Genomic DNA, 25,596 nt, shown 5'->3' with positions numbered 1-25,596 from the left:
TTTCCTCTTTAGTAATAGTGAGTCACAATTGGGTAAGACATCACACAGCTTCTTACCTGGAAATAACCTGTCTGCCTTCCTTGCTGATCTGAAAGTGTGTGGTGGATTGTTGTAATTGAAGGTTACATGTAATGAACTTTTGATACTATGGTTGCATGTAATACATTGTTAAAAGGAATTAAATGAAAGACCATTAATAACGTGTCTATTTAACAACAACAAAAAGACTCTTGTCAAGGTCCAGATGATTATTACTAATTTATTTTATAGCCTTTTGTGCGTGTTGTCTTAATGGGATCAGTCGGTCTCCTGAATGCCGGGATCCCGACAGGCGGTATATTAACTGCATCCTGTCTTAAGGGCCCTACACACTCTGCGATTCGCCGCCGAGCTGCCCGACGGCGGATACGTCCGACGGGCAACCCGGTGGGTGGGTGGGGGGGTGAGGTGACGGGGGGAGTGAAGTTTCTTCACCCGGCTCCATAGCAGTGCATGCTAATATGGACGAGATTGTCCATATTGGCCTGCATGCATAAGCGAATCGGCACCAACGATTAACGAGTGTGGGGCCGCGCATCGTTAATCGTTGGTGCCTATACACTGCACGATGTGAACGAGTTCTCGTTCATTAATGAACAAGAACGTTCATATCGTGCAGTGAGATCTGTAAGTGTGTAGGGCCCATTAATGTATGTGTAGTTTTCAAAATGGGTATGTTTTGATTAGTGTAAGAGCTCCTGTTGCATTTTTACTTTAGGGCCGGGGACACACAGCCACACAGAGGGGGAAGTTGGCGGGGTTAGGACAGCCTGTAGCCAATCACAGAAGGGTATGGGATTCAGGGTCGACACCCAATAGGTAGACACCCATTGGTCGACAGTGGCTAGGTCGACGTGACCATTAGGTCGACATGAGTTTTTTTTGTGTCGTTTTCTCTGTCAAGTGACCAGGAACCCCAATTAGTGCACCACGTCCCCTTGCATGCTGCGGGCAAGGTGCCTCGTTCCGCTACCGCTGCGCTCGGCACAGGTTACCGTCCCCAATCGTAGTCCATGTAAATCCTAAAAGTATGAAAAAGTCCCCCCAAAAAATGTGAAAAACTCTTGTCGACCTAATGGGTGTCATTGTAATTGATGTCGACCCAGAGTCCGGATACCTCACAGAATGATAAGGTTAGTGGCCCATAGTACTGTGTATCAGCTCTTACAGTGCATATGTTTTTAGTAGTTGGTTAACATGTAACCAATCACAGCATCTACATTCTAGCAATACAGACTAAATACTGTTGTTTTAAAAACAATTTCATGGAGCACTTGACTGTTTTCCTGGAATGCAGTTAAATTCCCGACTGTCTGGATCCCAGCAGTTGAAATGCAGACGCTGGAATCTCGACACCCTTGAAATGCCGCAGTCGGAATCCCCACTTGGGTGGTGGTCTACGCCACCACCCGAGGGGAAATAGATTATTGTGTTGCCACCGAGCCCGAAGTGTGGTGAGCGCATCTCTGCACTGGAGGTCGGTATTTTGACCGCCGGGATCCCGACAGTCGGGATTTCATACCGAACCTGTTTCCCTGGCTGTCTTGGTGGACCTGGGAGAACTACAATAAACCCCTGTTCATGCTATTTTTTGGGGGTATTTGTATAGAGGGAGTTTTTATTTTTATTTTTTTATTGAATTTTAAATACTCCTTTACTTTAAATACTCCTCTTAAATAAACATCATTGTATAAAGTCCAAGGGTTAAATGGCAACAATTTGTATCTATCATGAAGAGATCTATGGTGCATTTGGTGAGTAATAAAAAAACAAAATAGGGACATTCCTAGGGACAAATCTTGACACTTGTCACTGTCCTTTGGAATTAGGGACCGTTTTCAACTCTGCGAGTATTGACCAGCAGCTCCTTTCAAAGATTATAGTGTCAATCACTACTCTGTATGTCATGAGAGTTATAAGTCAACTTTAAAACCATCTCTAATTTAGTGAACCTCGTGCTATAAAAAGAAATGACTGCTGCCTCCCATTTTTCCATAACAATCTTCCTGCTTTCCAGGATTTTCCTAGAGTGCAGTGCTAGTCTGAGTGGAAGCAAGGAAATCTTCCCATGGGTGAGGAAACACTGGCTTGCAGAGAGATCTGGAGCAGCTGTTTATTTGATGGACTTTTTAACTCATCTTGCCTCTACTTGGCTTGTTTTTCTTATTACGTGGAAGCCTTTTTAGTTAATTAAACATATATGCAGTGAATGTGAAAAAAAACAACATTATTTTATGCCATTAGCTGTATGATATCACCAATGTAGAATGCAGTTTGCTGTATTTTCTCTCTCTCTCTCTCTCTCTCTCTCTCTCTCTCTCTCTCACAAAATATATATATATATATATATATATATATATATATATATATGAGAGAGATACATGTTACCTTTATACTGCACAGGACTATGGTGCATTTTCTACAGTGCATTGCGGTTATCAACCCGGCAGGCTACAGTATCATACACGCACTACAGTATTTACTATATATATATATATATATATATATATATATTTATTATCAAGGGGCCCAGACTATGCACTCTCTAATGCAGTGAATTTCAACTTTTTTTTACTCGCGGCACACCGAACAATATTTTAAAATTGCCAAGGCACACAATCAGTTCCCCACAGAAAAAGACAAAACGCACACATTGGCCCTCACAGTAAAAAAAAAACACACATATACATTGGCCTACACAGAAAAAAATAATCACATTGCTCCTCACATAAATCCTATTGCTCCACACATAGGGTGTAATTCCAAGTTGATCGCAGCAGGACATTTTTTATCAGTTGGGCAAAACCATGTGCACTGCAGGGGGGGCAGATATAACATGTGCAGAGAGAGTTAGATTTGGGTGTGGTGAGTTCAATCTGCAATCTAAATTGCAGTGTAAAAATAAAGCAGCCAGTATTTACCCTGCACAGAAACAAAATAACCCACCCAAATCTAACTCTCTCTGCACATGTTATATCTGCCTCCCCTGCAGTGCACATGGTTTTGCCCAACTGCTATAAAATTTCCTACTGCGATCAACTTGGAATTACCCCCATAAATCAATCACATTTCTTCCCACATAAATCCTATTGTTCCCCACAGGAGAAATAAAATAACAAATATTATCAGCTGTCCTCCTCCCTGTCCCTTAGTGGCGGGGGCTGTTCATAGTGGAGTTCTGCGAATACCGGGCAGGTGTGGATGTGGGTGGGCAAGGAAAGCTGTGTATGCAGGTGGGAACTGGAAGATGTGTATGCAGGCAGGTGGGTTGGCTGAGTGGTGAGAAGCGGCGGCTGTGACCTATGATATCACATCGTTTTCAAGGCATAGGTCATGGCCGGAGCACGACTGATCCTCTAAGAAGAGCCTTGGCCAACAGTTCACTCTGAAGGTGCAGGAAGCTGCTCTGGCTCCACGGCACACCTTGCAACTGGTCGCGGCACACTGGTTGAAAAAGCCTGCTCTAATGGTTAGTCAAACCTCTGTGGTGGCTGTCCACACCCCCTCTGGGGTCTGGCCACACCCCTAAACACGGCCCCTATTACTACATTCCCCTGTCGGGCCCTTCATGCCTCAGTCCGACACTCTGGGAGAAATTCTAATGTTTGAAAAGTCGGTTGGGTGTCTGTTTTTTCCTATTTATTAGATAGGAAAAAACAGACATCCAACTGACTTTTGAAACATTTGAATTCCCATATATATATATATATATATATATATAATATATATATATATATATATATATATATGATACCAGGCATGGCCATGCATCATTATCCTATTTCCTTTGATGTTTAAATGTCATATGTATTATTTCTAGTCTAGAAACCTTTTAGACATGGTAATTTATACCACAGACCCTTATATGCATTTACATATAAAATCTATAGTTGACTATTTATTTTAGAGTTCAGATATACTTATTATGATGACTTGGTAATGGATAGCATCAGGGAGAGATGTTTACCCCGGTTTCATGCCCTTATTTTTAGTCCTCACTTTGTAACCTGCTGTTACTGTACATATTGTAACAGTGAGTGCAAAATGAAATAAAATACTTAGTCATTGTAATTTATGCTTGTCAGTTGTGTGCCCTATACTTCAACTAAATAGGTTTCACCACAACAAGACTGTTTATATAAATAGGTATGTCTCCCGATTGTTTCCCTTTCTTACTAGGTAAGTATTGCTATATTTATTTCTCTGGGGGGTTTCCTAAAGTATTATTTTTATATTTAACTCTGTTTTTATCAGTATTGTACTTGCTTGCATGGACAGCACTTCCATAAAGGGCTGTGCAGGAAAAGCAATTTCCCCATTGAAAAGTCTTTTGCCTCAAGCTTAAAGTAGTGACTTCACTTCATAATTGCACATTCACAAATGGTAGACCTCATGATCCTCTGAGATTTTACCAATGGTAAATTGTAGTTAATGCCATCTTAAGGTGGCTTTAGATACCGGGGTAAGCTCTAAATAGCCCAGCTTTACAGTGTTTGAGAAATTGGTTCATTTGCTGTCCTAATAAAGATATATGGAGACAGCGGTATCCACTGTTAACTATGTAAACATCTGAGGAATCAGTCAGAGGTTTAATAAATAGTCCCAATTTAAAACTGTCTGTTCCCTGGTGAAACTGCCATTTTTGCCTTAATTAGGGTTTTCATACATAGACCTCTTATTGAAACATTCGTGTGACCCCTATAGTTAAGTACATCTAGCAGTCCACAAACTGTTGTTTACAACAATATATTAATATACATTCAATACTCCAAAGACAAAAAAAAAAAAAGACAGACTTGAATCTGCAGCGATAAATCCCTATCAAACCATATTTGAGCTTTGCAGAGAACAGATCTTAGTCATATTTGGGTGGTTGGCACAGCAGTGCTTTCTTATGCTTTCCATCACAGAGTAGAATTATTTTCAGCCCTGCGGTCCTCTGGGTGTTGGGCCTTTTCACAAGTCTTGTGTGTTGCCTGCTGCTATTTCAATTCAGCCCATGGCATGCCATATGGAGACATTGGTAATTACCCCAGTTAATATCTCGCACCCAGAACTGTAAATAACTGTTCTCATATCCAGCATACTGTCAGCTTCACACACAGCTATAGAATTACAAGGTAATGACTAGGGGTCAAGTGACAACAAGCTTGGGAAAATGGTTTCGTAAATGACAGGCTTCAAGTTCTACTTCACCCCCCGAAGGCACCAAGCAGTATATAAATGTATTAATTGGGTTACCCTGTCGTACGTTTGCTATGGCGCTTATCATTTGTAGTGCACCATTTTTAGTTATACATATAAACTGTATGTTAATAAATATGTTTGTTTTGGTCTAGGTAATCTGTAATATTGATTTTTCTGCAAATTGCAGAACTGCTATATTTACTCAGAAAATTATTTAGCAGTTGCTGGTTACATTCTGCCATATTTTAGTGAAAGTCTGTCCCACATCCGATGTTGGCGGGATGATCAATAAATATTCTGTAATTCTAGCAGCAATGATAGATATCTTCTTGGAAAAAAGAAAAAAAATTGATTGTTCAAAGAACAAAAAAAATATAGATAATTTAACCTTTAAAGCATGTTCTTTGCATGCAGGATGTATATTGCTCATGCCTAGCTTGAGAGATGGCAGCTCCTAGTTTTGGATCCAGCACACAATGATAAAAGATGTACTACAGCATATATATAATTATATGGTTACCTTACACAAAATAGAAGGTGGTCACAGGATGGGTAGCGGAGTCTGCAGAATGTGCAAGATTTCCAGGGGCAGTGTCATGGGCAGCTCTGTCCCTCACTGGGGTGCTCCTCATAGCACAACCAAACTGAAAACTAACTGTGCTTCTACCTTAACACACACCTGGAGGCGCCCGGTATGCAAAATTTAAGATTGTAATACTGGGGTCATCCCTTTATCGCTTTCACTTGTATGAACAGATACAAATATAGGATAGGTTCAACAAACATTCTTAGAACTTGAATTAAGATGTGTGTCTAGCACTGGTTTTCTTTCTAGAAATGTCTGCTCAGGACGTATTTGATTAAAAAAAAAATAGTTTTCCCTGGTATTCTCAATTTGTGAGCTCTGTTGGCTATTGTAAAGTGCATGCTGGGAGCTGTTGTTCAGTAACTGCAGAGAACCTCATCTTGATCACTCTTGTCCGGCTTAAGGGGGTAATTCCAAGTTGATCGCAGCAGGATTTTTGTTAGCAATTGGGCAAAACCATGTGCACTGCAGGGGAGGCAGATATAACATGTGCAGAGAGAGTTAGATTTGGGTGGGGTGTGTTCAATCTGCAATCTAATTTGCAGTGTAAAAATAAAGCAGCCAGTATTTACCCTGCACAGAAACAAAATAACCAACCCAAATCTAACTCTTTCTGCACATGTTATATCTGCCTCCCCTGCAGTGCACATGGTTTTGCCCAATTGCTAAAAAAAAATCCTGCTGCGATCAACTTGGAATTACCCCCTAAATCTGATCAAAAGTCCCTCTTGGTTTATGCTTTCTTTAGACCCAAGAAGCAGTTGTATAGATGGTTTCTAGAAAATGAAACCTAGTCCATGCTTTCTAGAAAGCATTTTACAGCTGCCTCTCATAAGGCATTGTAATATTCAGCAGGATATCTCTTGGTGCCGCTTAACAAGCTCTGAGAATAGATGCGTAGTCTAGAAAGCAGAGATGCTGAAGTGGTGTAATAACTGATTTCCTAGGGGAGTACATGTACAAAATTAACAAGTATAATTACTGCACTGCAGTAAAACTTCAGGAAAATTGTGTATGTTGAAAGAGTTTACATAGCATGAATAGATTTTCAAGAAGTCTCCTATTGTGTACTTAAGGACCTTTTAGCCTATAGGTTAAGACCACCCAAACATGGGGCCCATTGCCATCTGAGATTGCTCCATGACCTATGACCTTCTGTTTGAAAAACCTATGGTTAACCAGTGATGTAACCATAAAAGAATAATTTGGAATTAGGTTTCTCAAATACCCCCCCCCACCCCCATTTATTTATTGAATCTATAATATACGTAGGCAGCTGTAGTAATTTATGGGAAATATAGTATTAATCAAAACAAGCTAAATGTCTAGCAAGGAATAAGATCCAGATATAGTGTGTATGTATGTATATGTGTATGTATGTATGTATATGCATCTATCTATCTATCTATCTATCTATCTATCTATCTAGATAATATTGATGCAGTATGGAATAGCTGTGTCAGTGTTTGTGCTGTTTAGCTTGAAACAAAAATACATAGGTCTGGGTACTTCACTGCTGCATAGTGCACACTGTAGTGCATTTAACACACACATAATGCAGATCAGCTACATTCTAGATATACCTTAAGTGGACTGGTCTGTGTTTTGAGAAAACAAAAGGTGTCATGTTTGTTTCATCCAGGTGTGTCCTGTCACCAGAAGACTTCACAGCTAAGGGCGTTTTCAGACGGTATAAAAGCAGGGACATGCCTCATCTTTAGTCATACAGCAGCAACTCAAGTTCTAGCAGTGAATTGCTTTTACCATACTTATTCTTGTGACCATTGCCTTTCACAGGTCTGCATAAATGGACACTGACATGGACTACGAAAGGCCCAATGTGGAAACCATCAAGTGTGTGGTTGTGGGAGACAATGCAGTGGGCAAGACGCGACTTATCTGCGCAAGGGCATGTAACACCACCTTAACTCAGTACCAGCTGCTAGCCACCCACGTACCAACAGTGTGGGCAATAGATCAGTATCGTGTGTGCCAAGAGGTAAGTTGGTAACTCCTAATACTCTGTCATCATTTACCTTTCATGCATGTTGTCAGTAACTCAGAAAGGAGGAGATTTATGAAAGCTTGGCGAGAGATAATGTACCAACCAATCAACTTCTAACTACCATGTTACAGGCTGTGTTTGAAAAATGACAGGAACTGATTGGTTAGTACTTAATCTTGGCTCTGTCTTCTTTAGGCTGTTCCACCTGATATAAAGATATGACTGAAAAGCACAGGCAATTGGCAACATTGTTATGTGCTGTATTTAGTTAAAATTGCGGGATGGTATACACAAAGCAATATATTAGTGCTGATCAAAATCCCCTATAAAGGTGATGTCCACATCCCCAGTAATATAAATTTAAAATTGTTCTAAACATATTTTCCCTAAATGCTTTGAGGTCTTTTGCCCTAAATATTTCATTACTATTCTCCATTTAATTGTGTTTTAAAGTAGGAGGGAAATGAACCCACAGCAATTTCCCTATCCTCCATCATGTTATAGACTTAGAACATCACAGTGATTAAACGCAGGTAACTTTGTATCTGGAACAAACCGTGTTGCAATGCAAGGGTTGGAAATACATTTATTATTGTTGCATGCAGGGGAAATATTGGCTGCTTTTGCAAGTAGCCCACAAATGCTGGACAGCTTTATTTTCACATGGCAATTTAGATTTTAATTTGGACACCCCCTCCCACATCTATATCTCTCTGCACATGTTACATCTGCCCCAGCTGCAGTGCAGCGTGTTTTTACCAAAGTGCACAACTACTTGCTTTTTGCATCTTAAAATCAGCCCCTTTGTGTATGTATAATATGGGGTATCCGGACTCTGGGTCGACACCACTTAGGTCAACACCCATTGGTCGACAGTGACTAGGTCGACACTAGAAATAGGTTGACACGAACAAGGTCGACATGAGTTTTTTTTTAAAAAAATATATATATTTTTGTACTTTTTTCATACGTTGCGATTCACGTGGACTATGATTGGGAACGGTAACCTGTGCCGAGCACAGCGGTAGCGGAGCAAGGCACCTTGCCCGAAGCATGGCAAGCAAAGCGAGCCATGCGAGGGGACATGGTGCACTAATTGGGGTTCCTGGTCACTTTACGAAGAAAACGACACCAAAAAACCACGGAAAACTCATGTCGACGTTTTTACATGTCGACCTTGTTCATGTCGACCCAATGGCAGTGTCAACCTATTTCTGGCGTCGACCTAGCCACTGTCGACCAATAGGTGTCGACCTAATGGGTGTCGACCTAGCCACTGTCGACCAATAGGTGTCGACCTAGCCACTGTCCACCAATAGGTGTCGACCTAATGGGTGTCGACCTAGACAATGTCAACCCTGAGTCCCATACCCATAATATGGATAGAGAGATGGTTACAGTGTACTCACAGACTGAAGATTGTAACCTGACTGTATTCCATATAGAAAGTGTTAAATATGCCAATAACAGGATGGAAACACATACAGGGCTGAAATCTCTGAAATGAATTTATTTTAATTTTGGTGGGTGATGGGGGGGCTGCAGTCCCTCTTAATCTAAATAACCTTGGTAAAGGTGAGCTGCGCCCCACCGTGTAGTTCTTGTCACAAGATTCCTTTGCATACTGTCGACTTGTAATTTAGATGAAGGGGCTGTATAGCTTTTGCTTGCTAATGTATATTGCTACTCACAGACTGTTCTTTATTAGTTCAGCATATTGCATTTCAGCACAAGATCCTGTGATGTCATGTTAAATAGTGCACAAGCTGCAGAATTATTGGAAGTGTGGCGGTTGCTGCAGCATTAAACCTGTATCTTTGTATTTATGGCTTTCGTGTAGGTCCTTGAGCGCTCCCGGGATGTTGTGGATGAAGTAAGCGTGTCTCTCAGGCTGTGGGACACCTTTGGTGACCATCACAAGGACAGACGTTTTGCCTATGGAAGGTAAAAAAAACAAAAAAAAATACTGCTTACTCCCTATATAGCTAGTACAGCGTAGCAGACATAGATATGACAATATCCAGAGGACAGTGTGTTTTACAAGCATTAATGGAGCTGAAAGCATGGATTGGTATCCCATTTCACATTGTGTGCATGTTTGCTATACAGTGCTCACCATTTACTACATTCTGGCAGAAGAGTGCATAGAATTCCTATGAGGCAGATGTATGCTCTTAACCCTTTCCAGGGTTGTTAAAGTATCCATAACCATAAAAACTGGTACATTGCTAATAAGATTCTAAAAGTATCAGCACAAAGTTAAGGGATATATAGATGTCAAATGGCCATGATTTCTGCCATCAGGTGACTTGCTGCGGATTATGGGATTTGTACTCTTAGCATAAAGCATTGCTGGTGTTAGGTGTTTAATCTATGAACTATGCCTTGTTTTATTTGTGACTAGTGTCTTCTAGCCCTGGCCAACCAGGCATGTGGCTCTTCAGCTGTTATGAAACTACTTATCCCAGCATGCCCTGCCACAGTTTTAGAATTCCCTAACAGCAAAACTGTGTCAGGGCATGCTGGGACTGTAGTGTTACAACAGCTGGAGAGCCACAGGTTGGCCAGTCCTTTTCTAGCCAAAATGAAAATACTGGTGCATGTTGATAAGGCCAAGCTGGAAATGTCGCTTCTTCTTATTTTTTTTACCATTTAGATCTGCTCAGGAGTTAGAGTTTTGTTTAGGTTATGCTCTTTACCAATCGTATTAGCCTCGTAGCATATTTGGAAAAAATACTTCAGTAAGTGAATACAGTATTTACAAAACAGTAATCTATTATTATAGACATCTTCTGCATTCTTTTGTCCTCTCTGTCTATCCCTCAGCTGTCTCATTTCTGCTCCTTTTATTTATGTTCCTTTTCCCCATTCCTGCTTCAGTGCATGGAATCTAATCCCCTCCCATCCCAACAGGGGTCACCTGTTACTACAAATCTCTAATTGCCTAGAAGGTAGATTCTACTTCTATCACAGCTATTCTGTGGGAGCAGCTCTAGGAAAATACGTCCCAATGGATCTTCAATGGTGTGACCCAACTACTATATAAAACCTTTTTATAACCCTGGCTTTTATTGAAGTTTGTGGGTTCATTAAAGGGGACATGTATCAAACCATGGAGGAAGATAAAGTGGAAAGAGATTGAGGGGTCTATTTACACAGCCTTGGAAAGAAATAAAGTGTATGGAGAAAGTCTGGTCCATCAGTTTCTAACAGTAATGTTGCAAACAGCCTGTAACATGGCAGTAACAGTAGGAGCTAGTTGGTTGGTACTTTATCTCCATCCACTTTACCTCTCTCCAATGCTTAATAAATAGACCCCAAAGTACCAACCAATCCGCTTCTAACTGCCAATTTACAGTCTGTGTTTAAAACATGGCAGTTGATAGCTGATTGGTTGGTACTTTATCTCTCTCTCTCTCTCTCTCTCTCTCTCTCTCTCTCTCTCTCTCTCTCTCTCTCTCTCTTCACTTTATTGCTCTGCAAGGTTGATACTTTTCCCACTAAAAGTATCTTGCATATGATTTCTATTGATTATTGCACACAAATTGTATTTTTAACTTAAAATTCTTGATTAGAACTTCCTCAAAAAGTCCTGAAAATATATCACTTGCTTTACTGGATTGACCAATAAAATTACTCCTTTATTAACAAACGCTTCAAAAAAGATGCAAAAATATGGTTGGTCAGATAAGGACAAAAGACCTATGAATATAAAGAAGTTAACAAAGTTAACACGTAAACCACCACTGGGTATGAAAGTGTTAAAAGCCATAGTACTAAATCTTCTCAATAGCAAAAATTCCTCAGTGACCGCCTGAGGCAGAGAACATCTATTGTTGTATGGAAACTACAGAATTTTTCCAAATGCCTTAAAGATTTATTTTTTAAATGTAAAAACAAAAACCAGTATTTTCCTTCAGACAGATTTATCATCATTGGTACAGGCAAATGCTTATTGACATAAAACCTAAAAACTATCAGGGCAAGGCTAATTCTTCCTACAGCAAATCCCCAGCACCAGTACGAGCCACCTTAGTCTATTTCAGCTGAGGGTCAATAGCTGGAATAAATCTACAAGTAATCTGTGGACAGAAGTTGTCCCTGTGAAGGGTCAGTTTCCTCGAATACACACAAAGAATTAGTTACTTAACAGTGTTAGGATTAAATATACTGCAGGCAGGAATCTACGTGCAGAAGTACAGGACAGCTCACGCTCACGGTAACGGGTGCTTCACAGGCCTTGGGGCATGTATCTAACACAAACCACAGGTCAGATTGTATGACATGATGTGCTGCTGGTGTTATAACTTACTTAATTGGATTTTCAAAAGCTTTTATAGGTGGCCTGCTCCAAATATCCCTGCAAGCTTCCTCAGGGACTCTGCGGTATATTTATCAAATGTATTGCAAAGAAGAAAATAGTCACTACAGCTGCATTGGATCTACACATCCCAGCATGTCCTGCCAACAGTGGGCTGAAGCGTCGACCACATATTTCATATGTAATATATGTGCTGGCTGCCTTACTCCTGGCATTGGCAGTGATGTGCGGGACTCAACATCCCTGCAATGTTTGGTCAGCCCATGGGAGCAGCTGTCATGGTTTTGTTGTTATGGCATGCTATAACTGTAGCAGGGCATGCTGGGTTGTGTAGTTACACAGCAACTGGAGTGCCACAAGTTGTTTACCCCTGTTTTAAAGTATGTATCGGGCTGGCTGCTATGGGTAACCACATGTACTTACTCTGTTTGCACTAGTCACATCCACTTCACCCTCTCTCCAAATATCCTGTAAAGACCACTGATAGTTGTCAGTTACAGCAAATATAGATTTTACAGAAGTCAACAGTGACACAGAGTAAACAAGTAATGGATACGTAACCTTATTTTATAACTTCTCTTGTTACATGTAACTGCATAGTGCTATAAATTATTGCAACACTACATGTTTACAGCGCTTGGGGCAATTTTTGTCTGAAGTGTCTTAATTCACGGTCACTTCTGTGGCTGAAAATCACGGCAATAGCTTAAAATTCAGGGCTATTTAACACTCCAGCAATTCAGCGTAAAATTCACCAAATTTATTGGCAGCTCCTGTAATGTGCACTGAAACCACAGACTGATACTCGTGTTTGATTTAGATCTAGTGTGTTGTAATCAGAAAAAGGTCCCATAGTTTCAGCATTCAGCTAAAATGCATAATTTATATTCTGCCTTTTCAAAATATCTCCCCTTACCGCTGCTGAGGCATGAGCAGAACTTATGATCTAGAGCAGCCTCGCAAGTTAAAATGATTTATGTTGAGTTTGACCCATGGGGGTAAATTTACTAAGATGGGAGTTCTATTTAAGATGGGATGTTGCCCATAGCAACCAATCAGATTCTACTTCTCATTTATCTAACACCTTCTAGAAGATAATACCTGGAATCTGGTTGCTATGGGCAACATCCCATCTTAAATAGAACTCCCATCTTAGTAAATTTACCCCATGGTCGGAGCTCCTGCCTTTCTTATCAAATCAGGAAATTGAAATTGAGTGGAGCGCATTAGAAAAAACTTTAACCAATCGCAGCAGCGCAGAGTATTTCTGATTTCTATTTGAGTGTTGGCACATATGAGCACAGTGCTATTTATTGACTGATACCGGAATTCTCATTTCCTATACATGCTGCTATCAGTCCTGAATTTTCTTGGAGCGCTGGCATTTTCTACTTTTTCTTCACTTTCAACTTTCAGGGGGTTTTATGTCTTTTTTTTTTTTTAATTATTATTTATTTATAGACCATGCCAGTATGTTTAGAGGTTGTTTTTTTCAATCTAATTTGACTTGTAAGTTAATGAGCAACATATCTCTGTCACAGTGGGTTAATTTTAGTAACTAAATAACAATTAAATGTTGTATAAAATTGTAATCCTTCAACATAATTAGGTGTCTAGTGTCCTTTTTATTAATATGTTTTAAAGCTGTGAAAAGTGACAATGTTTTGTTACCTATTTATCAATCTGGGTCTCCTCTTGGAGCCCCAACAAAATCCCTACTCCCTAAGGTATCCGGACTCCAGGTCGACAACAAGAAGGTCGACACACCTTAGGTCGCTGCCAATTGGTCGACACGCCTTAGGGCGACATGAACAAGGTCAACATGAACAAGTGTCTCCTAAAAGATATCAATAGGATCCAGTGCAGTGGTCTGCAAGGAACTCACATTTAAATGCTTCATGCCATAGAATGCTGTTATTTCACATGACTGCCTGGAAACTATAGTAGGGTTTGTTTGAAGTGTTAAAAAAAAACTCCACCCACTTAATATGAGTGGCTTGGCACAAGTTTCAAGACTGTCCTCTCTTGTAATGACATAATCAGACATGACTTCAGCTTCCCATTGTCTGAAACAAGTTCAGCTTCTGCATTTCTTGTAACTCTCCGCAGGTATACTATACTCTAATTACATTTTGTATGAGTTTTGTAGAGTTCATACAAAATTTAATGAGAATATTTCAACATTTACAGCTTCTTTTCAATGTACTGTATTATTTATTGCATTTGTTGTACTGTACGTTTCTGTACAGAAGTGTAACACTTACAGGAGGTTCCCAGTTATCTTATCGTTAATGAATTACTGTGCCACCATGTGCAAATGCTTGTAGAACTTCTGTAAATGACATATAAATAACTTTAATCTCTCGCTCACACGTATGAGTAGATTATGCCTTTTCATGGAACTTCTTTCAGAACAAGGTGTGCAAATAGGGAACATTTGACTTTTTGTTTTTTTGTTTTCTCTAACGTCCTAGTGGATGCTGGGGACTCCGTAAGGACCATGGGGGAATAGACGGGCTCCGCAGGAGACAGGGCACTTTAAGAAAGAAATTGGATACTGGTGTGCTCTGGCTCCTCCCTCTATGTCCCTCCTCCAGACCTCAGTTTGAATCTGTGCCTGGACGAGCTGGGTGCTACTTAGTGAGCTTGCTAGAAAGAAAGTATTTTGTTAGGTTTTTTTATTTTCAGAGAGATCTGCTGGCAACAGACTCTCTGCAGCGTGGGACTGAGGGGAGAGAAGCAGCCCTACTCACTGAAGATAGGTCCTGCTTCTTAGGCTACTGGACACCATTAGCTCCAGAGGGATCGTACACAGGATCGCACCCTTGGTCGTCCGATCCCGGAGCCGCGCCGCCGTCCCCCTCGCAGAGCCAGAAGACAGAAGCCGGTGTCAGAAGCAAGAAGACTTCGAAAGCGGCAGCAGAAGACTCCAGTCTTCATATGAGGTAGCGCACAGCACTGCAGCTGTGCGCCATTGCTCCCACACTGAGCCCACACACTCCGGTCACTGTAGGGTGCAGGGAGGGGCGCCCTGGGCAGCAATTAGAGATTTCTTGGCAAAAGTGGGCATATATACAGTTGGGCACTGTATATATGCATAGGCCCCCGCCATATGTTTTTACACAGAAACGCGGGACAGAAGCCCGCCGCTGAGGGGGCGGGGCTTCTTCCTCAGCACTCACCAGCGTCATTTTCTCTCCACAGCTCCGCTGAGAGGAAGCTCCCCAGGCTCTCCCCTGCAGAATCACGGTAGAAGAGGGTAAAAAGAGAGGGGGGGGCACATAAATTTGGCGCAAAAACAATACATACAGCAGCTACTGGGTTAACACTAAGTTACTGTGTGACTCCTGGGATATATAGCGCTGGGGTGTGTGCTGGCATACTCTCTCTCTGTCTCTCCAAAGGGCCTTGTGGGGGAACTGTCTTCAAAAAGAGCTTCCCCTGTGTGTGTGTGTGTGGTGTGTCGGTACGCTTGTGTCGGCATGTTTGACGAGGAAGGCTATGTGGAAACAGAACGGCAGCAAATGAATGTGGGGTCGCCGCCGACACCCGATTGGATGGATATGTGGAAGGTTTTAAATGATAATGTTACTTCCTTGCATAAAAGGTTGGATGAAGCTGAAGCCTTGGGACAGCCGGGGTCTCAGCCCATGCCTGATCCTATGTCGCAGAGGCCGTCAGGGTCTCAGAAGCGCCCACTATCCCAAATTGTTGACACAGATGTCGACACGGATTCTGACTCCAGTGTCGATGGCGATGATGCAAAGTTACAGCCTAAAATGGCTAAAGCCATCCGTTACATGATTATAGCAATGAAGGATGTGTTGCACATCACAGAGGAAACCCCAGTCCCTGACAAGAGGGTTTATATGTATGGGGAAAAAAGGCAAGAGGTGACCTTTCCCCCGTCACATGAGTTAAATGCGTTATGTGAAAAGGCTTGGGATTCTCCAGATAGAAAACTGCAGATTTCCAAACGGATGCTTATGGCGTATCCTTTCCCGCCAACGGACAGGTTACGCTGGGAATCCTCCCCTAGGGTAGACAAAGCTTTAACACGCTTATCCAAGAGGGTAGCCCTGCCGTCACAGGATATGGCCACCCTAAAAGATGCTGCGGATAGAAAGCAGGAGGGTATCCTGAAGTCCATTTATACACATTCAGGTACCCTACTAAGGCCGGCAATTGCGTCGGCCTGGATGTGTAGTGCTGTAGCAGCATGGACAGATACCTTATCTGAGGAACTTGATACCTTGGACAAGGATACTATAGTACTGACCCTGGGGCATATAAAAGACGCTGTCCTATATATGAGAGATGCCCAAAGAGACATTAGCCTACTGGGCTCTAGAATAAATGCAATGTCGATTTCTGCCAGAAGGGTCCTGTGGACTCAGCAATGGACAGGCGATGCTGACTCAAAAAGGCACATGGAGGTTTTACCTTACAAGGGTGAGGAATTGTTTGGGGACGGTCTCTCGGACCTGGTCTCCACAGCTACGGCTGGAAAGTCAAATTTTTTGCCATATATTCCCTCACAACCTAAGAAAGCACCATATTACCAAATGCAGTCCTTTCGATCACAAAGAGGCAAGAAAGTACGAGGTGCGTCCTTTCTTGCCAGAGGCAGGGGTAGAGGAAAAAAGGTGCATAATACAGCTAGTTCCCAGGAACAGAAGTCCTCCCCGGCCTCCACTAAATCCACCGCATGACGCTGGGGCTCCACAGGCGGAGCTAGGCCCGGTGGGGGGCGCGTCTCCGAAATTTCAGCCACAAGTGGGTTCACTCCCAAGTGGATCCCTGGGCTATAGAGATTGTGTCTCAGGGATACAAGCTGGAATTCGAAGAGATGCCCCCTCACCGTTACCTCAAATCGGCCCTGCCAGCTTCCCCCTTAGAGAGGGAAATAATGTTAGCTGCAATTCACAAATTGTATCTTCAGCAGGTGGTGGTAAAGGTTCCCCTCCTTCAACAGGGAAGGGGTTACTATTCGACCATGTTTGTGGTACCGAAATCGGACGGTTCGGTCAGACCCATATTGAATTTAAAATCCCTGAACATATACCTGAAAAGGTTCAAGTTCAAGATGGAATCGCTCAGAGCGGTCATCGCAAGCCTGGAGGAGGGGGATTTTATGGTGTCTCTGGACATAAAGGATGCTTACCTTCATGTCCCCATTTATCCACCTCATCAGGAGTACCTCAGATTTGTGGTACAGGATTGTCATTACCAATTCCAGACGTTGCCGTTTGGTCTCTCCACGGCACCGAGAATATTTACCAAGGTAATGGCGGAAATGATGGTGCTCCTGCGACGGCAAGGAGTCAAAATTATCCCATACTTGGACGATCTCCTCATAAAGATGAGGTCCAGAGAGCAGTTGCTGATCAGCGTGGCACGCTCTCGGGAAGTATTACAACAGCACGGCTGGATTCTGAATATTCCAAAGTCGCAGTTGATTCCTACGACTCGTCTGCCCTTCCTGGGTATGATTCTGGACACAGACCAGAAGAGGGTTTATCTCCCGATGGAGAAGGCTCAGGAGCCAAAACAGGTGTTGGTGCATCACTGCACGCAGGTCCTGGGAAAGATGGTGGCCTCATACGAGGCCATTCCCTTCGGCAGGTTCCATGCGAGGACCTTTCAGTGGGATCTGTTGGACAAGTGGTCCGGATCACATCTACTGATGCATCGGCTGATCACCCTGTCCCCCAGGGCCAGGGTGTCTCTCCTGTGGTGGCTGCAGAGTGCTCACCTTCTCGAGGGCCGCAGATTCGGCATTCAGGACTGGGTCCTGGTGACCACGGACGCAAGCCTCCGAGGGTGGGGAGCAGTCACACAGGGAAGAAATTTCCAAGGTCTGTGGTCAAGTCAGGAGACTTGTCTTCACATCAACATCCTGGAAATAAGGGCAATATACAATGCCCTACGACAAGTGGAGACCCTGCTTCGCGACCAACCGGTGCTGATTCAGTCAGACCACATCACCGCAGTGGCTCATGTAAACCGCCAAGGCGGCACAAGGAGCAGGGTGGCGATGGCGGAAGCCACCAGAATTCTTCACTGGGCGGAGAATCACGTAAGCGCACTGTCAGCAGTGTTCATTCCGGGAGTGGACAACTGGGAAGCAGACTTCCTCGGCAGTCACGACCTCCACCTGGGAGAGTGGGGACTTCATCAAGAAGTCTTCACGCAGATTGCAAGTCGGTGGGAACTGCCACAAGTAGACATGATGGCATCCCGCCTCAACAAAAAGCTACAGAGATATTGCGCCAGGTCAAGAGACCCTCAGGCGATCGCTGTAGACGCTCTAGTGACACCGTGGGTGTTCCAGTCGGTCTATGTATTTCCTCCTCTTCCTCTCATACCCAAGGTGCTGAGAATCATAAGAAGAAGAGGAGTGAGAACAATACTCATTGTTCCGGATTGGCCAAGAAGGACTTGGTATCCAGAGTTGCAAGAACTGCTCACAGAGGACCCATGGCCTCTGCCTCTAAGACAGGACTTGTTGCAACAGGGGCCCTGTCTGTTCCAAGACTTACCGCGGCTGCGTTTGACGGCATGGCGGTTGAACGCCGGATCCTAGCAGAAAAAGGCATTCCGGATGAGGTCATTCCTACGCTGATAAAGGCTTTGAAGGACGTGACGGCTAAACATTATCACCGTATATGGCGAAAATATGTTGCTTGGTGTGAGGCCAGGAATGCCCCTACGGAGGAATTCCAGCTGGGCCGTTTCCTTCACTTCCTACAGTCGGGAGTGACTTTGGGCCTAAAATTGGGTTCCATTAAGGTCCAGATTTCGGCCCTATCCATTTTCTTTCAAAAAGAACTGGCTTCTCTTCCTGAAGTCCAGATGTTTGTGAAGGGAGTGCTGCATATTCAGCCCCCTTTTGTGCCTCCAGTGGCACCTTGGGATCTTAACGTGGTGTTGAGTTTCCTGAAATCACACTGGTTTGAACCACTCAAAACGGTGGAGTTAAAATTTCTCACGTGGAAGGTGGTCATGCTATTAGCCTTGGCTTCAGGTAGGCGTGTGTCAGAATTAGCGGCTTTGTCACATAAAAGCCCCTATCTGATTTTCCAGATGGACAGGGCGGAATTGCGGACCCGTCCGCAATTTCTGCCAAAAGTGGTGTAATCTTTTCATATGAACCAACCTATTGTGGTGCCTGTGGCTACTCGTGATTTGGAGGATTCCGAGTTACTAGATGTGGTCAGGGCTTTGAAGGTTTATGTAGCCAGAACGGCTAGAGTCGGGAAAACTGAGTCACTGTTTATCCTGTATGCACCCAACAAGCTGGGTGCTCCTGCTTCAAAGCAAATTATTGCTCGCTGGATCTGTAACACGATTCAGCAGGCTCATTCTGCAACAGGATTGCCGCAGCCAAAATCAGTAAAAGCCCATTCCACAAGGAAGGTGGGTTCTTCTTGGGCGGCTGCCCGAGGGGTCTCGGCATTACAGCTTTGCCGAGCAGCTACTTGGTCGGGTTCAAACACTTTTGCAAAGTTCTACAAGTTTGATACCCTGGCTGAGGAGGACCTTGTGTTTGCTCATTCGGTGCTGCAGAGTCATCCGCACTCTCCCGCCCGTTTGGGAGCTTTGGTATAATCCCCATGGTCCTTACGGAGTCCCCAGCATCCACTAGGACGTTAGAGAAAATAAGATTTTACTTACCGGTAAATCTGTTTCTCGTAGTCCGTAGTGGATGCTGGGCGCCCGTCCCAAGTGTGGACTTTTTTTCTGCAATGCTTGTATATAGTTATTGCTTACATAAGGGTTATGTTATAGTTGCATCAGGGTTGATCTGATGCTCTGTTGTTGTTGTTCATACTGTTAACTGGATAAGTTTATCACAAGTTATACGGTGTGATTGGTGTGGCTGGTATGAGTCTTGCCCTGGATTCCAAAATCCTTTCCTTGTACGGTCAGCTCTTCCGGGCACAGTTTCTCTAACTGAGGTCTGGAGGAGGGACATAGAGGGAGGAGCCAGAGCACACCAGTATCCAATTTCTTTTGTAAAGTGCCCTGTCTCCTGCGGAGCCCGTCTATTCCCCCATGGTCCTTACGGAGTCCCCAGCATCCACTACGGACTATGAGAAATAGATTTACCGGTAAGTAAAATCTTATTTTTTTCCCCCCTGGCTTCAATTAGAGGGTGAGAAATGATCATCATCATGGGTCTTCAACCTGTGGCCCTCCAGCTGCTTTGGAACTACACGTTCCAGCATGCCCTGCCACAGTTTTGCTATTAAGGCATGTTAAAACTAAGGCAGGGCAAGCTGGGATGTGTAGTTCCACAGCAGCTGGAGGGCCACAGGTTGAAGACCCATGATCTAAATAGACATTCTGTAGGCAGAGTCATGAAGGTTGCCCTGGGTGAGTCCTGATTATGATATCCAGTCCGAATGTTGACACCATAATGACATTGTGCATGTTGACAGTCAGTATGCCAAAATAGCATTATAGAGTTAAATTTAGGGTTAGGCTAGAAAGTGAAAAATGCTATGTTGACATTTTGATTGTCAACATGTTACATCTCAGCATTGAAAACATGTTGACATTCTGGTGTTGACAATATCACCGTTGGCAGTCTGAATGTCGACATATCATACCACACCACTAGTTATACATACACACGGGGACCCTGAACCATACAGCAATTTATAAGAGTCCCATAAAAGTACTGTCAAATGAAGTTTCCCATCAACCCAGTTGTGTCCTAATACAAGCTGTCAGAGCAGTAACGGTCTTCCCTACAGTGTGGACTTGCGATTAGAAGGGTGGCCTGTAGGGGTCACAATTTAATTGGGATCCCGTCAGTCAGGAGACTGACGCCGGAATCCCGACAGCCGACGAAATACCGGTGGTCGGAGTACTGACAGACACTCTGTATTCACTCTCGGTTGGTGGGTCCACGCCCCAAACCGAGGGGGAATATAATAGTGTGGCAAGCGAAGCGAGCCACCGGACCCGAAGCATGGCGAGTGCAGAGAGCCCGCGAGCAGACTCAATGCGCCGCTGTTGGGATTCCGGCATCTGTCTCCTGACCGCCGGGATCCCTTCCTTCGGGAAATCATACCAAATCCACCTGTAGTGTTTATGAGAGAAACAAACAGGTCCTTCCAGTCTGTAACTCGCATATATAGTCAAGTCTTTACATCACATATGGGGGTAGCAGTCATTGTATTGTAGCTTGCTTTATTCCTGGTAATCACATTTTGTCATGATGACTGTCTGTTCCACCCAGTGAAACACTGGCTAGTCCATTCAGGTCCTGTGCTCTCATGCTATCTGCTTCATTATATTATAAGCTCAATTGAACATTGACTCATGATGTTGGGTGTTTAATAGGATGCTAAGGATCACAATTTACTACCGCCCATTTAAATGTGTGCTTCGCTTCAGCGTCCTCTGATGACAATATGTATAGGTGACTGATTCCTGCGGTCTGCCCAACAATGTAAGAAAGCATACTTTGTCCTGTTGACTAAAGTGTGTAGAATTTGTAGCGGATGTTTAAAAAAAGGCCCAGAAATGTAATCTTGTAGGGAGATAGAACAATAATAAATTGTTCAGGAGGTCATAAGGCTCAGAACAATCGCAATAAGTAAATACATCCAAGCAATAGAAGCGTTTGGATTTCAGCACTGTATTTGTCTCTTAAGCACTTTACCGAGCACTTTGTAGCTTAATCAGTACTTAGCCCCTGGGCAAAGTCATGGCTTAATTTTTTTCTATTTAAAAAAAAAAAAAAAGGGTTATTGGATATCTCCTAGATACTTGGAGCAGCGCCGGAGTTTGATATTTATAGCTTTAGAAGCCTTGTTTTAAGTTTTAGGTTTGAAATATGTAGAGCAGTTATATAAAGCACTTTATTTTGTGTGTCTTGTCATGTGGCCTGAATATAGAGTAGCTTGTGGTTGAAATGGTTTCGGTTATGTTTGTTACATTGGTGTATTAAGACCTTTTCTTGCTACAGGTTGTAGCAGAATCTAATATACTTTAAAATATACCCAATTTATGGGAATCTGTGTATTAATCATATTAACAACAATACCTGGAATATTCAATTATCGCCATGGCAGCGAGATACCAGCATGCTAACCTTTTTTTCCGGAACATTGCGTCCATCAATAAAGGTGCACTGGAAAATTTGTGCTGTTGGAGTGGTGATGTAGGCACTGCACATTGCCGCTAATTGAATTCCTATTCTTGCTATAGGCCTTATAGGGACCAATTAAGTTCAGAGTGATATGTGGTCACAGTGCGCAGATGTGCACATCACAATGAATTACATTCAATATCGTTCACTTTTCCTGTGCATCCTTACTGACGGTACAAGGCAAAATGAGTAATGTTCCGATTGTGATGTGCTGCCATTACCAGCCTTCTAATTGAATTGGACCAAAAATTTGTTCGTATTTACTGGAATGTTTAAAGTTCTTACACCCGCATGATTAAGATAGTAGCATGACATATGTTTCAGGATCCCGGTGCTGGCATTGTCAAGCTGACATTCTGACTGCGGAAATAGGGAGTGTTGACCTCCCGTACTGAACCCTCTGTGTCTGATAAATACAGCTACTGTATGTATCATTTGGAAGCCACTCTAATTATAACAGATCTGTAAGATTGTACTCGGCATTTGACTCCTAAAATAAACTGCAGAGGTGTCTTTCCTCATCTAGCCTCCATACATAATGGGTCGCGGCACACATGGCGTATGAGAGCCGCCGACTCTGCCATTGACCTAAGAATCACAAGCAGACTCTGTCTATTTAAAATATGTAGTGTTTTGTTAAAATATTTTGTGTGCGATAGTGGCTGTATCTGCATACGATGTGCTACGTTACAGTGTTTTCCAGTAGCATTATGTATGCAGATACAGCTGCAGTTGCACACAGAATATATGCATGCCGTATATTTTAATCAGCAGAGTCTGCTTGTGCTTTTTATTCATATAGCGAATTGAATAAGATGCATGTTCGGGGGGGAAAAAATGCATAAAGCAATTTAGTAAATTAGTAAGTGTGCTCACGAGCTGTTTAATGTGAATGCAGCAACGACGAGGGAGGATACATTTGTACTTCCTTGTGATCTGCATTCTTACATAGCATTGAATTCTAATCATAAAGAAATACAACCCAAAGTGTAGTTTTTAAAGATGGGAATGCTGTTAAGTAACCACATGCTTACAGTTCAGCAATGAATGGTTATTGTGTTCTTAACCCAAGCTTTGTTCTCTAAAGTCTCTATAATTATCATTGTAAAGCCTGAATTGACGTGGGTTACAGTTGATTGGTGTAGGGCTGTAACAAGCTTGTACCATTATAGAGGCTTGATGGCTATGGACTGAGTGCATTTTGCGTAGCCCAGGGAGGTATGCTCAGTGTAGCACTGAGTTTTTTCATTTAATTTTTTTTTTAGCCCAGGGAGGTATGCTCAGTGTAGCACTGAGTTTTTTCATTTAATATTTTTTGTTTAAACTCCATTTACGTGACTATAGCACACTGATCTCGCTCATCACCCTGTGGCAAGTACTTTACTTCCTTAATTTAAAGAGACCAGTTGTTGTTGTAATAAACACACGATTAAGGCAAATGGTTGTTCTTTTAACTGTTTGTGGTTAGTTTAGGCAGTAGTTTTGGACTTTTTTTAGTGTATAAAATATTTATATTTACACTAAAACAGAGATACCTGCTGTGTTGTTGTATTAGCATATTATTTGTAGACTGGGTGTCTAGCATGATCTTTCAGCCATTCTGTTGAAATCTAGAAGAAGAGCAGGAAGTGTATGATGTTTGCAAGGCATATAGTTTTTGTATCTGTTCTTTAAATATCATTTTAAACTGTACACCAAAAGTGTAATTTTAAATACATCATTGTGTTGGTGTTAATACCAACTTCATTGTGGGAACCCTCACCGCAGTCAAGTTTAGCCCATGTATGTGAACCCATCCAGTCCATTAAATATTGTTAATGTGTGTGAACGCGCACACTGCAGAGAATTACGGTGCATTCCTGTATCGACTGTGAAGAAAGAATCTGCAGTGTTGGTGATCCAAAGGCTGCCAATTTACGGGCAACGCTATTAATAAAATCGCTCAAGTAGTGTATAATATATCCTCTTTCATGTTGTACACGAATACAATTGCAAATATAATCCCTCTCCATTGCAGAGCATGCTAGTTATACCCTTTTCAGTCAGAAATATCTGAATTACCTGGCTTTTACCCGGCATTTCAGTGCTGCGTAATTTTGCTGGTCGCTGCCTGTCCCTCCCATCCCCCCCCCCCCCCCACCTTCACACAGACATGCAAATTACCGGGTCAAGAATTTCTACCTGGTAATTTGTGGATCAAAACGGGTATTTCATCTGTGCTAAAGGGTCAAAATTCCTGGGTCTCCAGACCTGGTAAATTCCTGGGTCGAAGTCCTGGGAATTTCAACCTGGGTTGACCCTTTGACACAGAAAAAGGACCCTTGTTTGTCGGCAAATTACCGGGTAGAACTTCTTCACCAGGGAATTTACCTTTCTGTGTGAAAGGGGTATAAGAGTAAGAAAAATCCTTTGGTGAAATGTGGACAAAATAAGACCCAAAAGCTTACACTAGATTTATCTGCTTATCCATAAACATCACTTCAGTTACCCTTTACTGCATTTCTATCCTGTATGCTATGTCCAGCTATAGATAGTAACTCAAATGAGACAGTCCCAGGGGAGAGAGTCCACCTGTTAGCAATGTAACAGATACTCAACATAGATGGAGAAATTTCAGTAACTGCATTTTGCTTTTTCACCATCGCAGTCCTAATGACTACGTAAGGCACCATAAAACGCTAAAGCGCCAGACAGTCAGCACATCAAATCCTATAAAATCACACATAGAAACAGAACAAGTAGTTGTGAGGGTGACTAAATGGGTGTACACATGAGACTGAGGGTAAAAAGGCCAAGCTCAGGCTAGCTTACTTGCCGAGTGAATCTATTAGTGGTGCACGCATTGGCCCTTATCTAAAGTTAGGAGAAAAAAAATAAGCTAACAAGGAGGAATTTGCTCCTGGAACAAATCATGTAGCAAGGCAAGGGGGGCAAATACTGGCTACTTTTGAATGTAGCAAATACATAATGGGCTGCTTTGTTTGAACACTGACATTTAGAATTAAGCTAGGACACCCTTATTCCCAAATTTGAATCTTTCTGCACATTTTAAATTATCCTCGCCTGCAGTACAACATTGGTTTGCCAAGGTGCAAAATGCTCCTTTTATTGAGTTTGCTCCTAATTCTGAATCTGGTCCATTGATGGCAACACAACAGTATTGTGAAGGTAATGTCAGCGGGACAGTCTCACAGGCGAGGGGAATGTTGAGGGGAGGCACTCTGTCACTGTTGTTCTGTATAGCAGAGCAGCAGTGAATGTATGACGTCCGCGTGTGCACTTTATCCACACTG

At 42.7% G+C, this 25,596-nt stretch overlaps 1 protein-coding gene across 2 annotated transcripts in view; it reads left to right on the top strand.

The window, feature by feature from the left end:
* Positions 1 to 25,596, top strand: part of RHOBTB1 (Rho related BTB domain containing 1) — a 96,277-nt gene that overhangs the window by 55,682 nt on the left and 14,999 nt on the right. For both annotated transcript variants that reach the window (XM_063961806.1, XM_063961805.1), the window contains exons 2-3: positions 7,610 to 7,811; positions 9,658 to 9,761. In XM_063961806.1, the coding sequence (XP_063817876.1) occupies positions 7,620 to 7,811; positions 9,658 to 9,761 (296 nt within the window). In that variant the 5' untranslated portion in view covers positions 7,610 to 7,619. The remainder of the gene's footprint in view (positions 1 to 7,609; positions 7,812 to 9,657; positions 9,762 to 25,596) is intronic.

Source organism: Pseudophryne corroboree, chromosome 3 (genome assembly GCF_028390025.1).
Source record: "Pseudophryne corroboree isolate aPseCor3 chromosome 3, aPseCor3.hap2, whole genome shotgun sequence".
Lineage (NCBI taxonomy): Eukaryota > Metazoa > Chordata > Amphibia > Anura > Myobatrachidae > Pseudophryne > Pseudophryne corroboree.
Note: the sequence above shows the minus strand (reverse complement) of the source record. Positions and strands in the feature narration are given on the sequence as shown.